General features: G+C 43.3%; 2 protein-coding genes across 6 annotated transcripts in view; one reads left to right on the top strand and one right to left on the bottom strand.

The window, feature by feature from the left end:
- Nucleotides 1–5,020, top strand: part of tsc2 (TSC complex subunit 2) — an 81,765-nt gene extending 76,745 nt beyond the window's left edge. For 4 of the 5 annotated variants that reach the window (XM_041205897.1, XM_041205896.1, XM_041205895.1 and 1 more), the window contains 4 exons: nt 1,555–1,633; nt 2,517–2,608; nt 3,822–3,920; nt 4,663–5,020. In XM_041205897.1, coding sequence (XP_041061831.1) covers nt 1,555–1,633; nt 2,517–2,608; nt 3,822–3,920; nt 4,663–4,926 — 534 coding nt within the window. In that variant the 3' untranslated portion in view covers nt 4,927–5,020. Of the gene's footprint in view, nt 1–1,554; nt 1,634–2,516; nt 2,609–3,821; nt 4,024–4,662 lie in introns of all 5 variants that reach the window. The other variant, XM_041205898.1, reaches the window with a different exon arrangement.
- Nucleotides 5,021–7,831: 2,811 nt separating this feature from the next.
- The window catches only part of pkd1a (polycystic kidney disease 1a), a 179,628-nt gene continuing 168,434 nt past the window's right edge, over nt 7,832–19,025 (bottom strand). The window contains exons 44-47 of the mRNA XM_041205943.1: nt 18,371–18,658; nt 17,524–17,658; nt 16,710–17,024; nt 7,832–11,109 (exon numbers count right to left, since the gene is read on the bottom strand). Coding sequence (XP_041061877.1) covers nt 10,495–11,109; nt 16,710–17,024; nt 17,524–17,658; nt 18,371–18,658 — 1,353 coding nt within the window. The 3' untranslated portion in view covers nt 7,832–10,494. The remainder of the gene's footprint in view (nt 11,110–16,709; nt 17,025–17,523; nt 17,659–18,370; nt 18,659–19,025) is intronic.

Raw genomic sequence — 19,025 nt, 5'->3', positions numbered from 1 at the left:
CAGTGACTAGTGGGGTACCGCAGGGATCGACGCTGGGAGCCCAGCTATTCACGATATATATTAATGATTTAGATAAGGGAACTATATGTAATATCTCCAAATTTGCAGATGATGCAAAGCTGGGTGGGAGGGTGAGCTGTGAGGACGATGCAGAGATGCTTCAGTGTGATTTGGACAAGCTGAGTGAGTGGGTAAATGCATGTCAGATGCAGTATACTGTGGATAAATGAGCTAATCCACTTTGGTAGCAAAAACAGGAAGGCAGATTAATATCTGAATGGCTATAAATTGGGAGAGGGGAATGTGCACCAGTCGCTGAAGGTAAGCATGCAGGTGCAGCAGGTGGTAAAGAAGGCAAATGGTATGTTGGCCTTCATAGCCAGAGGATTTGAGTACAGGAGCAGGGATGCCTTGCTGCAATTATACAGGGCTTTGGTGAGACCACACCTGGAATATTGTGTGCAGTTTTGCTCTCCTTACCTGAGGAAGGATCCCCTTGCTATAGAGGGAGTGCAGCGAAGGTTTACCAGACTGATTCCTGGGGTGGCAGGACAGATATGAGGAGAGATTGAGCCGGTTAGGGTTATATTCGCTGGAGTTTAGAAGAATGAGGGGAGATCTCCTAGAAACCTATAAAATTCTAACAGGGCTAGACAGGGTAGATGCAGGAAGGATGTTCCCGATGGTGGGGGAGTCCAGAACCAGGGGTCACTGTCTGAGACTATGGGGTAGACCATTTAGGACTGAGATGAGGAGAAATTTCTTCACCCAGAGAATGGTGAGCCTGTGGAATTCACTACCACGAAAGTAGTTGAGGCCAAAACATTGTATGTTTTCAAGAAGGAGTTAGGTATCGCTCTTGGGGCGAAAGGGGTTAAAAGATATGGGGAGAAAGCGGGAGCAGGCTATTGAGTTGGATGATCAGCCATGATCATAATGAATGGTGGAGCATGCTGGAAGAACCGAATGGCCTACTCCTGCTCCTAGTTTCTATGTTTTCCCAGTCCACTGTCTCCATGGGACTGGGAAAATCCAGCCTTCCATGAGGAAGGAAGGAATTAAAGAGAGATCAAGACTGATGAGGAGACTCATGTCAATAACAGAATGGACCCTTTGGGATGAATGATCTGTTGCTGTGTTGCATATACTATCTAATTGATTGCTAGTACTTCACTTGTGTTTACAAGGTTATAATGTAATCGCGATTATGCCCACATTAAACTTTCTCGTGTAATCCAGATTGATTTAGAGTGTGCACTTTGAAATCAGCAGATTGCCTCTTGGTAATTGCTTGCCATCAGCTCTATGAAATTTGCATAATTATAAAACTCTGAGGCTATGTAAGTGCTGCCATCAGTGTGGCCTCCTGCTTTGTGCCATGTAGGTTGTGTGGTGCGATCTGCTGTTCCATTTGTGGTAGTGACTTTTTTGTTCACTTTGTCAGTATACGCAAACAAACGGGTTGCCAGTGTAAGAGATTGGTATGCATTGGATCTGCTTTTTAGAAGTCCACCGTCTGAAACGGTTTCTTTGTTTTTCTGTTTATCTTAATAGGGTCAGTTTAACTTTGTGGAAATAATGATTAAGCCTCTAGACTTTGAGAGCAACCTAGTAACCCTGCAAGCACGGAAGGGTAAGTTACGGATCGTTACAAGCTGCTGATTTTTGTAAATGATCAGTATCAATGTTTGCATTTGTTTTTAAATGGGTGCTGCATACACACCACGGACTGCCACTCATTGCAGCCATGCATAAGTTCCCAACTTGGATGATAAATATTCACCAAAGAAATACTAAAATGCACTACTTTTGCAGTTTAATTTCCTTAGGATCGTTTTTCAATTAATGTATTTAAATACAAGGCATTTCAAATATCTTAACATGATTTATTGAATTTATTTAACCCTACACTAAGTTTGATATGTTAGTATGAATGTGGATTATGACATTTTAAGGCAGAAATTTCATTCGTATCTGTGTGTAATGTTCTCAACATCCCAAAGTATTTAAGCAAGTAACGTATGGTCACTGTTACGCCGACAGATTATCTACTCAAATCCTGGACTAATGTTTGCAACCTTCTCACTCTTGAGTCAAAAGTCCTATCAGTTCACTATGGTAACCCTAAGTGAACATTTTAAAGCCACATATTGTTTTTTTATTTGTGGGAATGAGTGCTAGATAATGAATCAGAATGTGGAACTCGTTTCCACAAGGAATAGTTGAGGAAAATAGGATAGATACATGTAAGAAGATCCTAGAATGAGTACAAAGGAGAAAGGAACAGAAAATGATGCTGATTAGGATTAGATGAAAAGGGGGAGGGAGGAGGCTTGAGTGGAGCACAAATACTGGCATGGACCAGTTGGGCTGAATGGCCTGTTTCTGTGCTGTCATTTTAAATAATACCAGTATCTATGTAATTGGGAGTAAATGACTTCAGAAAGATATAATTTGTTTTTTGTTTGTACATGGTATCTCAATAGGTGATGCAGGTTAATTTTGCTCTTTTATAGATATGGAAGGGCTGGTTGACACAAGTGTGGCTAGGATTGTGTCAGACAAGAATCTCCCCCTGTTAGTGCGACAAATGGCTTTGCATGCAAATGTAAGTATAAGGATGTTGTTTAATTCAGCTCTTTGTGTGTAGAACTTCAGGGGTTTAGTTACGGTTATGCAGACAGGAGTCAACTCCAATCATAACGATAGATTCCTGCCCATGTCCAAAGTGAATATTGCCTTGTGGCATGAAATAGAAAGTTTGGAATTAAAAGCTTATTTGTCTTTTTAAATTTTTTACATTGAATGGATATCACTGCCAACCATTTGGACAAGGCTCTTCCTAGCAGTTGATACTGGTTTCTGACTCTCAAAGTCATTGTTCCGCTTGATGCATATACATGGATTTGGAAGTGAAAGTAAAGCAGAATTAAGTGCATGTGCGGCTGTTGACCAGTCATTGGTCACTCCTGGGAAGGGGCCTGCTGGAGACAGGCACACATCAAACTGTTTGTTTCTCAGAGCTTTGACAACCTTATTTCATTGCAGACCCTTTTACCCCCCTTCTTTACAAAATGTATCAACATTTTTCAGACAGCACAACCATGAAACTTACAATCAAGGGAAATGCTCAAGTTTTATCAATACCTTTCTCAAGATGTTCTGGTACAGTTGGCATCTTCTGTGCTGCTAACCCACAACATTTTGGTCTTTGCCTGTTAATGGTGTCTCCAGATTCTGCAAAGGACTGGGCAGTGATTTAGAGGCACATACAAAATGTTCATTCTTCCCAGGAATTTGGATCACTCCAAATCAACACTATTTTTAGGATGTTATGCAAAGTTACACCCATCAAGCTACCAGGTTCATCTGGAATATCAACTCTGTTTATATTTTTGTTTCAGATTGAAAATAAGTCTCCAATTTTAACTAAAATAAAAATAGAAAATGCTGATAAAACTCAGGTCTGGCAGCATCTGTGGAGAGAGAAAAACAGCGTTAATGTTTAGAGTCCAGAGCTGCTTTAGCTCTGAAGAAGAGTCAAATGGACTCACGACATTAACTCTGTTTCTCTCTGCCAGACCTCCTGAGTTTTACCAGCATTTTCTGTTTATACTTCAGATTTCCAGCATCGGCAGTATTTTGCTTTTATCTCCAATTTTAACTGTTGAGTTACTCAGTTTTTTAACGCATGCAGTACGATATGGTTATCACCTTTGGACATTGATGACACTACAAAGTCTTGATTTGATGTTCAGTTTTGATACTAGTTGCATTCCAATTTCAGTGCTGGGAATAATTTGTTTTCTTCCTTGTACCAGATGGCGTCGCTCGTACACCACAACAGTGCAGTTCCTTCAGAAGCCTATGCATCCAAGTGGTTAGCTAGGTTGCGACAGATAAAACGGATTCGATCTAAGGTACAGATACTGGCAATTGCTTGTCACCTGCGTAAATACAAGATCGCCTCCTTATCCAGAGATGGTTGTAATGTGGGACTCACTGCTACATGGAGTAGTTGAGGTGAATAGTATAGGTGCATTTAAGTGAAAGTTAGATAAGCATATGAGGGAGAAAGGAACAGAAGTTTAAGTTGATAGGATTGGATTAGTGGTGGAAGGAGGATCATCTGGGCCAGAGCAGTTGGGCCGAGTAACCTTTTCTGTACTGTACTTTGTGTAAAAATAGTCTCTAAGACATGTCTTCATAGGATCCAACCAGGAATTGAGGAGAAACTTCTTTACCCAGTGAGTGGTGAGCGTGTGACACTTGCTACCAGCCAGTTGAGGTTAATGTAATAGATGCAATCAAGGGGAAGCTAGGATAACATGATGGAGAAAATTATAGAAGATTCTGTTGATGAAAATAGTGGAGCGAGGGTTTGCACTGCTTTGCAAGCATGGAGTAGGGAAGAGGTTCATAGGGAATATAAAGACCAGCAATAGACCAGTGTGTCCGATGGTCTGTTTCTGTGTGGTAAATCCTATGTACTGCCAGTATCTTGCTTCGTTAGTTGCAAGCCCTTTCCTTAGAGATGGGTCTTATAATGATTCGGCACTGCTCTAAATGGTTAAAAATGAACATGGTTGCAGCTGCTATTGAGCATTTCTTAGAACAAAGTCCCTCTCTCAGACAAAACGTATACTTTTTCTTTCTACCTAGGTGTATGAAGACCTGCAGTATCGTCAGAATGCTGGAATTTCTTTGATACCGATACATACCACTGGTCAGAGTAAAACTCACCACCATCACCATCATCACCACCACCATCAACAACAACAGCAGCACCTTCCTCACCACCATTACGCTGCACAGCACTCGCAGCAGCAGCAGCAGCAGCAGCCGCAGCCACAGTCTGCCTGTGCAGAAACCGGCCAGAGGAAAAGGCTAATGTCCACCGTGGATGATTTCACAGACTTTGTTTAAAGTGGTCCCTTGTGTGCACAAGCCCTGTTTAAATGTGTGCAATATGTACACCATACTGTGATGAAAGCCAAATGTTTTTGGTTTGTGGAAGTGGGTGGGTATGGATTGGGAGGGTGGGTGGGGGTGGTGGGGTTGGATTATCTCTGCACTGCTTGCGAAGAAGTAAAAGATATATGCTGCTTTCCGATGACTTCTCCAAAGGAATTGCCCCAGTTTGGTGACAGACCGTTGGAAGATGCAGCTAATCGAGTAGAGGCGATTGTTAATTATGGATCTTCCTACTTGGATCTCTCTGAAACTATATGAGGAGTTTAATATATTGAAGGAGCAACCTACTTCCCGGTGTGAAAAGGGGGGGCCCCTTGAGAGCTCATAAATACCACAAAGTCGTACTCCGATGGGTACTGAACTGGGCTTGGTGATCAGAGCAAACTTCACGGGTTGGACAGTGAAAATGGGGTGAGGAGGGTATGGACAGGGCAGAAGACTGGTATTCAGTTGCATTCTGATCTTGTAATAACTAATGTTGTGTAATTACCTTGTAAAGGAATGAGTGTTGTTCTCCACACAATTGGAATACCGTTTGTCAGTGTTGTATGATGTAATTAAAGCTCCACTGAAAGTGAATAAATTGCATTTAAAAGTCGTTCCTTGAATTAACATGGGCTGTTTCTTTTACGAATTGTAACCCGGTGGAGTTCACTTTTCCTTCCATAACCTTAGATTAGTAATGGTTATTGTTTTAGCATTGGTTAGGGCTTTACAGTAACTACCAAAGTTATTTTTATAAGATGGCCAAAGGTGGAACTCCCAAAAAAAACCCAAAGTGAATAATGCTGGCATTGATCCTTTCACCAGTCTGAGCTGCTGCCATTATACAACTGTTCCTTTGCGTACTGGTAGCTTCTGCGGGCCTGGGATCTGCAGCAAAGGGAGTGCCTGCCTCTGCTGGAAGCTTCGTTTATATATTTATATAAAGATAGGAGCATCCCGTACATTTCCCAGTGCATTATTTCTAAGGACTTGCGTTGATATACCTCGTAATCAGAAAACAAAGAAACAGCTTAAGACACACGACTTAGTTTGAAATTTATATAACAAAAGTCTGCCTCTGAGTGTAATCTACATTGGCATGTGTCACGTTGGCCATTTTAGAATAAAAACAGAAAGTGCTGGAAAAACTCAGGTCTGGCAGCATGTGTGGAGAGAGAAACAAATTCGGAACTGAAACATGGATGCAGCCAGACCTGCTGAGTTTTCCAGCACTTTTATTTGTTATTCCAGATCTCCAGAATTTGCAGTGTTTTTGTTTTTAAGCCATTTTGGAGATGGTTAAACATTTATGGGATTTTCAGTGTTATATTATCAAATATCACCACTGCTTGTTTTCCCATTCTAAGCAATTTTAATGACATCCCAAAGCACAACAAATGAACCACTTTTGATTTGTTACCAAATTTCTTTTTTATTCATTCATGGGATTTGGGCTTTGCTGGCTGGGCCAGCATTTATTACAAAGAAAGGAATGAAACTGGACAGACCGCCTGGTATTGACCTAGGCACCGGAAATGACCGTGGCAAACTCAGCCCTGTCGACCCTGCAAAGTTGTCCTTACTAACAGCTGGGGGCTAGTGCCAAAATTGGGAGAGCTGTCTCACAGACTAGTCAAGCAACAGCCTGACATAGTCATTCTCACAGAATCGTATCTTACAGATAATGTCCCAGACACAGACACCCATCAGGACAGATACCCTGGACACCTCTGGGTATGTCCTGCCCCACTGGCAGGACACGCCCAGCAGAGGTGGTGGCACAGTGGTATTTAGTCAGGAGTTGCCCTGGGAGTCCTCAACATTGACTCTGGACGCCGTGAAGCCTCATAGCATCAGGTCTCCTGCTGCTTACCATGTACCGCCCTCCCTCAGCTGATGAATCCGTGCTCCCCCATGATGAACACCGCTTGGAAGAGGCACTGAGGGTGGCAAGGGCACAGAATGTACTATGGGTGGGGGACTTCAATGTCCATCACCAAGGGTGGCTTGGTAGCAACACTACTGACCTAAGCCCTAAATGACAGCTGCTAGACTTGGCCTGTGGCAGGGGGGTGAGGGAACTTGTCTGCCGCAGATGCATCTGTCCATGACAGTATCGGTAGGAGTGACCACCATACAGTCATTGTAGAGACAAAGTCCTACCTTCACATTGAGGATGCCGCCCACTGTGCTGAACATTCTAGATTCAGAACAGGTCTAGCAACTCCAAACCGGGCGTCCAGGAGGCGCTGTGAGCCCTCAGCAGCCCCTCATAGATAAACCCACAGTTAATTTCCTAAGAAAGGACCAAATGGAGAAATCCCAATTGTAAAGAAAATAGGCGATGAGGAAAATTTGTAGGAGTTTGAAACCAACGCTGTAGAGAAATGATTTAAGTGAGTCGGTTAGGGAGATCTCATTGAGGTGCACATTAACAATAAAATATGGTTTAAGGTTACAAAAACCGAGTATTGCAGATCTGAAATATTAGAATATTTCTAAATATTGGGATGAAAAGGGAATGAAGTGCTGGTATTACTCAGCACGTTTGGCATCATCTGTGGAGAGAGAAAGAGTTAACGGTTCTGGTCATTTCATTAGCACTGGGAAAGGCTGAAGGTTAACCCAGAATATTCCTTTAAGATCAGACACAAGTTGTGCATAAATTAGTAAAAAATAATCCTGCACAATAAAGACGGGTGCAACAAATCTGAAAAAATAAGGGTCTAGCACTTTCCTTTTCTTATTTCAAGATGTATTTAGTAAGTGTAGCAGTTTAAACATTTGTGAGCTGACATTTTGTGTGTTTTCTATTTTTAAAATTTTAATAAAGATCATTCAAATCCTGATATACCAACAATGAACTCATTTGATCAGTCAAACCTTTATTTGACATTGTCCTTCAGTGCATCAGAAATGTTTCTGGCATAAAGATTACAGTTATTTACACATTTGGTTTAATTCTACATTAATACTGTCTACTGATGGTTCAAAGGAATGGATAATCAAATTGGTCTGCAAGACAATGGCGACTTTCTAAAGCGACTAAGTTGATAAATGAGCGTTGGAGTTCTAATTCCAGGGCCTTAAGCTATTGCATGTCCTACATCTTTAAACATTAGATGCTTATAAAGGAATGTTTTACACAATGTTAACCAAATGTAAAGCGATGCACATGGCTCCATGAGTTCATGGTATCCCATTTTGCAAGGACATTTACACCAGTGGAGCAATCGATCTATTCAACACCATTCTCCTGGTGTTCCTGTGGACTGTTCCTCGTTCTTCTGGTCTGAAAGTCCTATACTCAATGACATCTGGCTTGTTACAATCTTTTCACTAAGAACTGACTGAACTACATCGCGAAAGGCTTCCTATTTCTGTTGGAAATAGATATTCTGATGCCTTTGATACCCACAACTTCAGGCAGCAAAATATCCTGACGAGCTAGGAGGTCTTTCACTGTTTCTCTCTATTTTGATTGGATGAACATGTCATTTAAATATTCAGGTAACTAAATAAGTAACATCGTAAGGTGGCTTTGACACTTGAGTTAGTTCCCCATTAATCAGCATTTGGCACTTGAGCACATTGTACATAATTTTAAAACCTAAATCATGACCTTCTAATAGTTAAAGCTCTTTTGATCAGGCCCAACTATCAGAAATGGGATTAAGAGGGGTACTTCAAAGAATATCCACCAACATGCCAGTGAAAAACCTAAGGTTTTGAATGCACAGCTTATTTCTGCCTCCACCTTTTTGACTAGCCTGCCTAATGACTATCTTTCCACAATCCCACTGAAAATGTTGGAGGAAATCCCATCATCAGTATCCCTTTGTTTAAGAAAATAAAAGTCCTTGAGCATTCCAATTTTTAAAAAAAAAGGTAATACTCTTGTGTTAACTCATTGCTGGCAATATTGAGAAGACCGGCCTGGAGCTGTTACGGTGCCTGACAGAGCGATGGAAGAAAATTGAGACACTGAAGAAAACCTTCAGTTTTTTTTTGCCTTCGGTTTCTCTTTCCAGCCAACATTTGTGTCAGGTGCACTATTTCAACCTGAGTACTTTTTAAAAGATTTTTTAAAAAAAGTCAACAGAAACAGACAAAATCGAAACGGCTTAAAGTTAACCATTGTCCCATCTGATTTTTGAAGTTAGCTAGTAATGATGTGTCCCTTTATGGGTTATCACATCTCGTGGTAAGGTACACCTGAGAGAGGTTAGGGGCAAAGATGCAAATGGTATGATTCCGTAGAAAAATGTGTGATAGTGAGCTCATTCACTAAACATTTAATTATTAGATCTTGGCCGATCTGTATCTTAACTCCAAATTCAATCAAATGCTTCCCCGCAGTGAGGGCTAAGGTGACGGTGACGTGGTTAACACAGTCATAGGACGCAGTCTATCCACGAATGAAGCATTAATCTGTTTCAAACTGTTCAGCCTCTGTTAAAATAGCAAACACAGTAATGTCGTACCATAAGCATCTTGTATGTTTGCATGACAAACAGTAATTTCTACACTGTAACTTCTTTGCTGAGTGCAGGATCAAGTATCTGATCCTAAGTTATTAATTCACGAGTCACACAAAATGTTTACTGCAACAATCCCTCCAAGGTGATGAGCAATTTTTACTGCCCAGCATACTCTCATAATACGACTACTAGTAAGTTAACTTTACCATTAGTACTGGTTTCGGCTATGAGTGTAGGTATGTAAATGTGTATGTGATTTATGTGCATTTTATAATACTTAGTCTGTTTCCTAGTTGCAGTGCTGGGACAATGTTATTTTAGCTCTATTTACAGATTAAAGTCAATACAAAATTGCCATTTTACATTCTATCACAGAAATTATTTAGTGAAACTTAAGTAAAAATACTGACTTGTAAAATTAATTGTGTGCTCTGACTTTCAATGATCAACTGAAGGTAACTCAAAAATTAAGTGATTAAAACAGCATTTCTTTAAATAAGTGCACCTTTTAGTGCATGGCTACAAAAGCAAATTTGTACAATCTCTCCTTCTGAGCTGTCCTCAAATTAAAGTGCTTGTTAATACATATAAAGTAAACTATTTTCTTTTTAAAATGTCCATCCTTTTTAAGGCATGTCTGGTGAATAACTTGTCCTGTGGTGCTCCCTGCGATGCTCCTAGATTAGGGCTTCCCAAGTTGTTGTGACCCGAGGGAGGGGACCTCAATAACATTGGTGGTTATTCTCCGGTTATTATTTTCGTCTTTAATTCAAACGGCAACATTCTCGGCCTCAGTCTTTACAAAATCTTCCGGTGAAACCAAAGCACATTTACTGGGCAAGCTCGTTGGACCCGTGCATTACTTTGATCGTCAGTTTTTAAGACGGTAATGTCGTTTGTTGAACCCTCTCCTGCTTTTCTAAGTAAACTGTAGTCAAATTATAGAGCTATGGAGAATGAGCAGGGGAGAGGGACCAATTGATAGCTCTTTCGGAGTGCTGGCACAGGCACGATGGGCTGAAAGTCCACCTCCTGTGCTGTATGATTCTAACATCTACTCTGGGTTTGAATGCATTTGATCATCTAAAGCTGGGTGCTGCCACTTCTTGCCTGAAATTTTAGACTTTCTTCGAGGTGGTTGAGGCTCTTTCCCTCGAAGGGCTTCCATTGTGTAATCTTCAGCTAACAGGATGCTTCCCAGCTGCTGCCCCTCCTGAATGCCACTCATATCAATTGTCCTTTTATTGCCTCTTACAATCCATGGGGATGAATGGAGATTGTCACCCCGTCCCTTGCCAAGTCTGTTCTGGCTGTACGCTGCAAATAACTCTTCAGCCTTTTTGTTCATCTTCCTCTGTTGCGTTCTGTCCTGGGCATTCCTCAGTTTGCACTCAATCTGATAGACATCCTCTGTCACCATGTTTACCCGGTCAAACTGTTCGAGCAGTGTTTCGAACAGTGGAGCCAGGCGGTGGATATTTGTCTCGACTTGTGCCACTTTGTTTAGGCTGGCGAGTGGGGGGGTATCCATTGGGATGGAAACGCTGGACGTGGAGGATGAGGAGATATCGGAGATGGTGCTGGCGGTGTTGGGGCAGGTTAATTTAGAATCTGTGGAAGACCGGGAAGGTAAGGAAACCATTCCTTCAAATTTGACCCTGTGGCGGAACTGTAAAAAGAAGAGGAAAACGAAACCACCTAATTGATGGGTTACATGTCAAAGAAAAATAAAGAATATCCTCTATCTGCCACTCTAGGAACTCGAATGAAAATCCAGTGTGGTACTGAGGGAGTGCTGTCTGATTCATCTAATGAGTGAAACATTAAACCGAAGCTCAGTTTACCCTCGAAGGAAGGTGTAGAAAATCCTATGGCGCTACATGAAAGAAGGATGGTGCTAGGACAGTGTTCCCTCCAAGGTCCTGCCCGATATTTATTTCTCAACCAACAGCACTAAAACACATTATCTGGCCATTGTTGCATTACTGTTTATGGGAGCTTGCTGTGCACAAATGGGCTGCTGTTCCACAACAGTGACTACACTTCAAACTGTACCAGCTGTAAAACACTTCGGGATTTTGAGATGGTGACAGGTGCTACATAAATGCAAGTCTTCCTTTCACGCATAAAATGCAAGGGGCAAGCATCCCAAAGATCTCAACATGGGCCAAATGGCCTCCTTCTGGGCTATATCATCCTGTGATAATTATCTCAACAAAACAGCTGCAAACCATCCAAGTAGCCTGCAGGTGGTGCTGTTGAGGCAAAATAAAAAGCATCTCATTCCGATATTTTTGCATCAGGGAATTAAAAGCAGCAGAGAGAATCTGTATCTGTACCTAAGTATATTACCAGTACAGAAAGAAGAGACACCTAGTATATCACAGACACACAGCCATTGGTCCACTCTGAGACATTAGATTATGCTGGCATTTATAATTGCATATTTAATCTTGAATAATCTCAAGGTGTGCCATGCAATCAACTGCTTTTGAAAGTGTGTTGACTGTTTCTTGGGAGTCCAGCTCCAATGTGAAACAAAAACAGAAAATTCTGGCCAAACACAGCTGTATCTGGAAAGAGAAAAAGGCAGGGTAATGTTCCTGGTAAACCTGGGATTGACTGATCTGTGAATCACTAAAAAGTGAGTGGGCCATACAGCCTCGAAACATTAACTCTGTTTCTCTCTCCACAGCTGCTGTTAGACCTGCTGAGTTTTTCCAGCATTTTCTGTTTTTGTTGTCTGTGAATCACTAACCTTCCTTTCCTCCCCCAGAACCTGGTGGATCTGCTGCACCTTTCTAGCATTTTCTATTTCCTTTGCTTCAGATTTTGTTCAGCTGCCAAAGAAATCAATGTGTAGCCCAGAAATGATCGTTGCCAATTATATGAACAGCACATTCGGTACGATGTTAACTCTTTTGCATAGAATGTACTGCACAGAAACAGGCCTTTCAGCTTAACTGGTTCATGCTGGTCTTTATGCTCCACAAAAACCACCTCCCACCCCGATTTTATCTCACCGCATCTATTCCTTTTTCCCCTCGGGTTTATGCTTCCATGCTATTTGCTTCAGCCACTCCTTGTGGTACAGAATTCCACATTCTCACCACTCTCTTGGTAAAGAATTCCTTATTGGATTTATTAGTAACAATCTTCTATTTATAGCCCCAGTTCTGCCCATTTCCACAAGGGGGAATATCTTCTCTACATCTACCCTATCAAACAAATCCTTTAAAGACCTCTATCAGGTCACCCTCGGCCTACTCTTTTCTAGAAAAAGAAGCCCCAGCCTGTTCAATTTTTTCCTGATTGTTCTAGATTTAGAAATAAACCTGAGCTTATGTTAAGAAGGCCAACAGGAAAGCCATACAAAAACATCAAGTATCTGTCCACTAAAATCAGCAAAGGCACAATGATCGAATCACACTGGAAATTCAATGCTTGTGAGCTACAATGAACCATTAATGATTAGGGTGAAGTCAGTGCCTCAGCTGCAGCCTGTCCTGTTGCATTTCTATTCAGCACCAACTGACTTTTACAGGATGTGGGGAGCTGCCTTCTTGAACTGCTGCAGTCCATGTGGTGTAGGTGCACCCGCAGTGCTGTCAGAAGGGGAGTTGCAGGATTTTGACCCAGCGACAGTGAAGGAACAGTGATACATTTCCAAGTCAGGATGATGAGTGACTTGGAGGGGGCCTTGCAGGTGGTGGTGTTCCCATGTGTCTGCTGCCCCAGTCCTTCTAGACGGTAGTGGTTGTGAGTTTGGAAGGTGCTGTCCAAGAAGCCTTGGTGAATTCCTGCAGCGCATCTTGTAGATGGTACACACTGCTGCCACTGTGTGTCGGTGGTGGAGGGAGTGAATGTTTGTGGATGTGTTGCCAATCAAGCGGGCTGCTTTGTCTTGGATGGTGTCAAGCTTCTTGAGTGTTGTTGGAGCTGCACTCATCCAGGCAAGTGGGGAGTATTCCATCACATTCCTGACTTGTGCCTTGTAGACGGTGGACAGGCTTTGGGGAGTCAGGAGCTGAGTTACTCACCACAAGATTATAGGGGAGGTGGTGGCATTGTGGTACTGTCACTGGACAGGGTAATGCTGTGGGGACCTGGGTTCAAATCCCACCACGGCAGATGGTGAAATTTGGATTCAATAAAAATCAGGAATTAAAAGTCTAATGGATGACCATAGGACCATTGTCAATTATTGGGAAAAACCCATCTGGTTCTTACCTGGTCTGGCCTACATGTGACTCCAGATCCACAGCAATTTGGTTGACTCTTAAATGCCCTCGGAATGGCTGAGCAAGCCAAGGGCAATTAGGGATGGGCAATAAATTCTGGCTTAATCAACAGTGCCCACATCTCCATGAATGAATAAACAAAAGGATTCCTAGCCTCGGACCTGATCTGTAGCCACAGTATTTATATGGCTAGCCTAGTTCAATGGTAACTCCCCAGGATGTTGATATAATGCCACTGAATTTCAAAGGGCTGCATTTGGATCAGTATCTGAGGAGTCACGAATGGGGCTGAACATTGTACAATCATCAGCCAACATCCCCACTTCTGCCATTATGATGGAGGGAAGGTCATTGATGAAGCAACTGAAGATGGTTCGGCCTAGGACACTATCCTGAGGAACTCCTGCAATGATGTCCTGGAGCTGAGATGACTGACCTCCAACAACCACAACCATCTTCCTTTGTGCTTAGGTATAACTCCAATCAGCAGAGTTTTCCCCCTGATTCCCATTGACTCCAGTTTTGCTAGGTCTCCTTGATCCTACACAGTCAAATGCTGCCTTGATGTCGGGGCAGTCACTCTCACTTCACTTCAGGAGTTCAGCTCTTTTGTCCATGTTTGAACCAAGGCTGCAATGAGCTCAGGAGCTGAGTGGCCCTGGTAAAACCCAAACTGAACGTCAGTGAGCAGGTTATTGCTAAGCGAGTGCCGCTTGATCGCAGTTGATGACCCCTTCCTTTGCTTTAGTGATAATCGAGAATAGACTGGGGCGGTAATTGGCCGGGTTTTTGTGGACAGGACATACCTGGGCAATTTTCCACACAGCCGGGTAGATGCCAGTATTGTTGCTGTACTGAAACAGCTTGGTTAGGGGCGCGGGAAGTTCTGCAGCACAAGCCTTCAGTATTATTGCCGGAATATTGTCAGGGTCCATAGCCTTTGCAGTATCCAGTGTCTTCAGCCATTTCTTAATATCACGTGGAGTGAATTGAATTGGCTGAAGACAGCATCTGTGAAGCTGGGGACCTCCAGAGGAGGCCGAGGTGGATCATCCACTCGGCATTTCTGCCTGAAGATTGTTGTGAATGCTTCAGCCTTATCTTTTGCACTGATGTGCTGGGCTCCTCCATCATTGGGGATGGGGATATTTGTGGAGCCTCCTCCTCCAGTGAGTTTTTTTAATTGTCCACTACCATTGATGACTCCATGTGGCAGGGCTGCAGAACTTAGATCGGATCTGTTGTTTGTGGGATCATTTAGCTCTTTCTATTGCTTGTTGCTTATGCTGCTTGGCACGCAAATAGTCCTGTGTTGTCGCCTTGCCAGTTTGACACCTCATTTTTAGGTATGTTTGGTGCTGCTCCTGGCATGCCCTCCTGCACTCTTCATTGAACCAGGGTTCATCCCCTGGCTTGATGGTTATGGTAGAGTGGGGGCTATGCCAGGCCATGAGGTTACAGATTGTGTTTGAGTACAATTCTGCTGCTGCTGATGGCCCACAGTACCTCATGGTTGCCCAGTCTTGAGTTGCTAGACCTGTTTGAAATCTATCCCATTGACCATGGTGTTAGTGCCACACAACACGATGGAGGGTATCCTCAATGTGAAGCCAGGACTTCGACTCCACAAGGACTGTGCGGTGGTCACTCCTACCGGTACTGTCATGGACAGATGCATCTGCGGCAGGCAGCTTGGTGAGGATGAGGTCAAGCATATTTTTCCCTCGTTGGTTCTCTCACCACCTGCCGCAGACCCAGCCTAGCAGCTATGTTATTTAGGACTCGGCCAGCTCGGTCAGTAGTGGTGTTGCTGAGCCACTCTTGGTGATGGACACTGAAGTCCCCCGCCCAGATTACGTTCTGTGCCATTGCCTCCCTCAGTGCTTCCTCCAAGTGGTGTTCAACATGGAGGAGCACTGATTCATCAGCTGAAGGGGGACTGCTTATGAAGGGAGAGGTTGAGTTTAAGGGGAGAAATCTTTCTATTCCGAATAAGGTTAAAATAAACTATGTGCGAGGGTGAGGAAGCCTCCTGGATTCAGCTTTGCTGGAATGGTAAATTGCTGATGTCCTTTGGAACAGCAAGGTGACAGGAGGCTGCTGTTGGGTACCTGCCATCATCAGCAGGAACCTTGTACTGACCAGGAGAGTGGGTTCTGTGCCAATCTGTGCTGATGGGAGGAGGGGGAGGGTGGTGAATTTTGCTGCCCTCACCCTCCTCCCTTCCCAACTGCCTCTGCTAAAGACAGGTTCCTCCCCAGCTGTGGTTTCACAAGCGTCCCTTGCCCTTTGATGCCATGCCCAGGTGGCCATTTTGTACGTGCCTGCGAGGGTCGCAAACATTTCGAACACAGAAGGTATCATGCTGGACCTACACCAATCAGTGGAGACACTGGAAAGCAGTCAGGTGAGGGGAAAATTGATTTTTCTTCCTCCCTCTCCCAGGGCTAGAGGCCAATTCTAGTGACTTCATTGCTTTGGCTATCAGCTGAGCACAGAGACTCAAACCCACATTGGGGTCAGCATTAAATGGCCCTTTATCCACTATGGACTAGGGGTGCCTGTCCAGGAGTCTCCTGGAATTCTAAATTAATCACCAGGACATTATGACAAGCAACCCAAGAGAAATTGGGACATGAGAAACAGGGTTTGATTTCATTTTCTTCCAAACGCTTTAGTTTAATCAAAATATTGGAGGCGCAGGAAACTCTCACTCTGATTGATGGTCAAGAATCATCCAAATAGACGACAAGGAGGCCGTTCACTTTCTAATTGGTAGGGGAAGTGGGTGTGCCATGATGATAGACATGTTGGGCGACCAATGGCAGGAGCGTAAGGGCAGGTTGCATTGCCAGCAACAGGTCATGTGATAAAATCTCCAGGAATGCATACAACCAGAGTTGGCGACCCAGGGAAGCTTTTGACAAAGGCAACCTGCAGGAAGTAGCAGTGCCCCTACTGGATGAGACATTCCATAACTCTACCTTTTACCCAGATTTGCCCAAGTATTAAAACACCATATACCTACTTCTTTTGCTTTGCTTATACCAATCCACATCTTCAGTCTTTTGACGAATAGTTCTACCAGCTCATAGTCTTGTGGTTCAACTGCAGGCCTGTACATCTCCAATTTCATTGCCCTGTAATTTTGAATTAGTACTACAGCAAACAACCGCAGCACAATCCATATCTCAATGGTGGTGTAACTGATGTAGTAGATGTAGCAGAGGCTTGGGTACTCGAAGAGGCACTGCTTGAAACAAGTTCCTTTCTCAGTCACGGCAAACAGGGAGAGAATGCTGTCTCCAAATGTCTTGAAGTCATCAAGGTTAGCAGAAAAAACCTGAAATGTGAAGTCAAGTGTTCAGAAATCATTCTGCCTGCTCCTGACAACATTGTCTACCATGAAGTTATGGCTACTGTTTACTTGGCTGACACTGCAGTGCAGTAGTGAGGGAGGGCCACGCTGTCAGATGAGGCCTGAGGCCCCATCTGCTTCCTCTCAAATCCCACAGCCTTTCATTATGTCAATGATTAACATGCACAGATAGACTTGCTCTTTCACCCTGAATGCATTCACAACTTTTGTCGTGCTGCCAAATTCATCGGGATAACAACAATGTTCATTTACATAGGCACCTTTAACACAGTAAAACAAACTGAGGTGCTTCACAGGAACCTATCCACCAAATCTGACAGCGAGCCACCATGAGGAGGGATTACAGCAAAAGCCTGGCTGCAGATGCAGGTATTAAGTAGTATCCTAAAGGAAGAGTTTTAGGAATGGCTGACAATCATAGCAAGCAACATAATGTACTCTAGCTGTACAATAAAATACGTACCAAGTAACCAATCTGTGTGTAGGCAAGAACAAGACCAAATGCTGTTGCACCAATCGCCATCAGTTCCTTTGCAGAATTATACAAGGCCTTGCCAAAGATGGACCACTTCCTGATAAACCGCAATTGTCGGGCAGCCTATTTTCCCACACAAAGCAGAAAAAAAATCTTAATTAATTATCCAACTTTATCTATTCAGACCAAAGGCAAATGTTGCGAAAGAGAGCTGGAACGGAGATAGGATTATCGGAACTGGAGGAGGCCGTTCAGCCTCTCGAGCTTGTTCTGTCATTCAGTTAGATTCCAGCCGGGTTGGATCTTAACTCTGTTGACCCACTTTGTTTCCATATCCCTTAAAACTCTTGCCTAACAAAAGTCTGTGGATCACAGTTTTGACACTTTCCAATTGACACTCAGTCCCAATATCTATTTTTTTGGGGGGTGCGGGGGAAGAGTTCCAGATTTCCACTACCCTTCGTGATGAAAATTTAAATAATGTGATGGCTTTTGGCAGGGGGTGGGGGGGGGTGCGTGGTGTGTGTTTGTGTGTGTGTGTGTGTGTGTGTGTGCGCGCGTGTGTGTGTGTTTGGTGGATGAGACTAGAAGTTGTTCGTTGGGTGGACGATGTAAGGTGAGCTTCCCTCCTTTGTGTCTTCTGGTATTTGGAGAGAATAATGTCACTCTCAGAATTCAGTGTGTTGTAGCTCACAGCTGCCCTGGTACAGTAACCAAAAAGAAGCCCACCTCGTGTTGTACCAGCCAGTGGATCGTGAAACTAGGAGGCACAGGGAGGGTTTGCAATTTTTCTGAATGAGCGTCAGTTTAAGGCCAACATTCCTTGGGATCATACCTTAACAGTCAGCAGAAAAAGGAGGACGGCAGCCACACAGGTGAATATATAGCTCAGGTATGCTATCTGGTAGAAGTTGGTGAAGCGGTCTGGGTTAGCACGGTACATTGCCCACTGCCTGTCACCAATTCTAGCACGTTTCAGATGCACGACCACGCAGCAGATACCGAGAATAATGATGGACCACTGCAGGTAGTTCCAGAACTGAAGGAAATAAGCCTTGCCCTCGTGACTGATCAAGAGTAACTCGGTAATTGTGAAGTACAGAACAAAGAATGTGAGGAAAATCTGCAAGAAAGCAAACAGTGAAACCATTCTTCAGTTGATAGCCAAAAGATTAAGAGATTGACAGCTTAGTTTTCAGGTTACGTCTACAGGCTTCACAGTTTTAACATTTCCAAGATGAACAGTCTTTCAGAGCATACTCCATCCAGTGAGGAGTGATTCAGTGTTGACAGCACTCTAAAGAGGTAGCAGTGACAGCAAAGTACTTAATGTTTACAACATCACACCATTACAAGAGTGACCACTCTCCCAGTTTTAGCAACAGCACTGTAGCAGCCAACTTGACTTATACTATAGGAGAGCCTTCGTAGACAAATGGGCCAAGAGACACTCGCACAAAATAGTGCACACAACTCCAGAGACTTAGAAA

The sequence above is a fragment of the Carcharodon carcharias genome, chromosome 15, assembly GCF_017639515.1.
Source record: "Carcharodon carcharias isolate sCarCar2 chromosome 15, sCarCar2.pri, whole genome shotgun sequence".
In the NCBI taxonomy this organism is placed as follows: domain Eukaryota; kingdom Metazoa; phylum Chordata; class Chondrichthyes; order Lamniformes; family Lamnidae; genus Carcharodon; species Carcharodon carcharias.
This window is presented reverse-complemented; position numbering and strand designations above follow the sequence as displayed.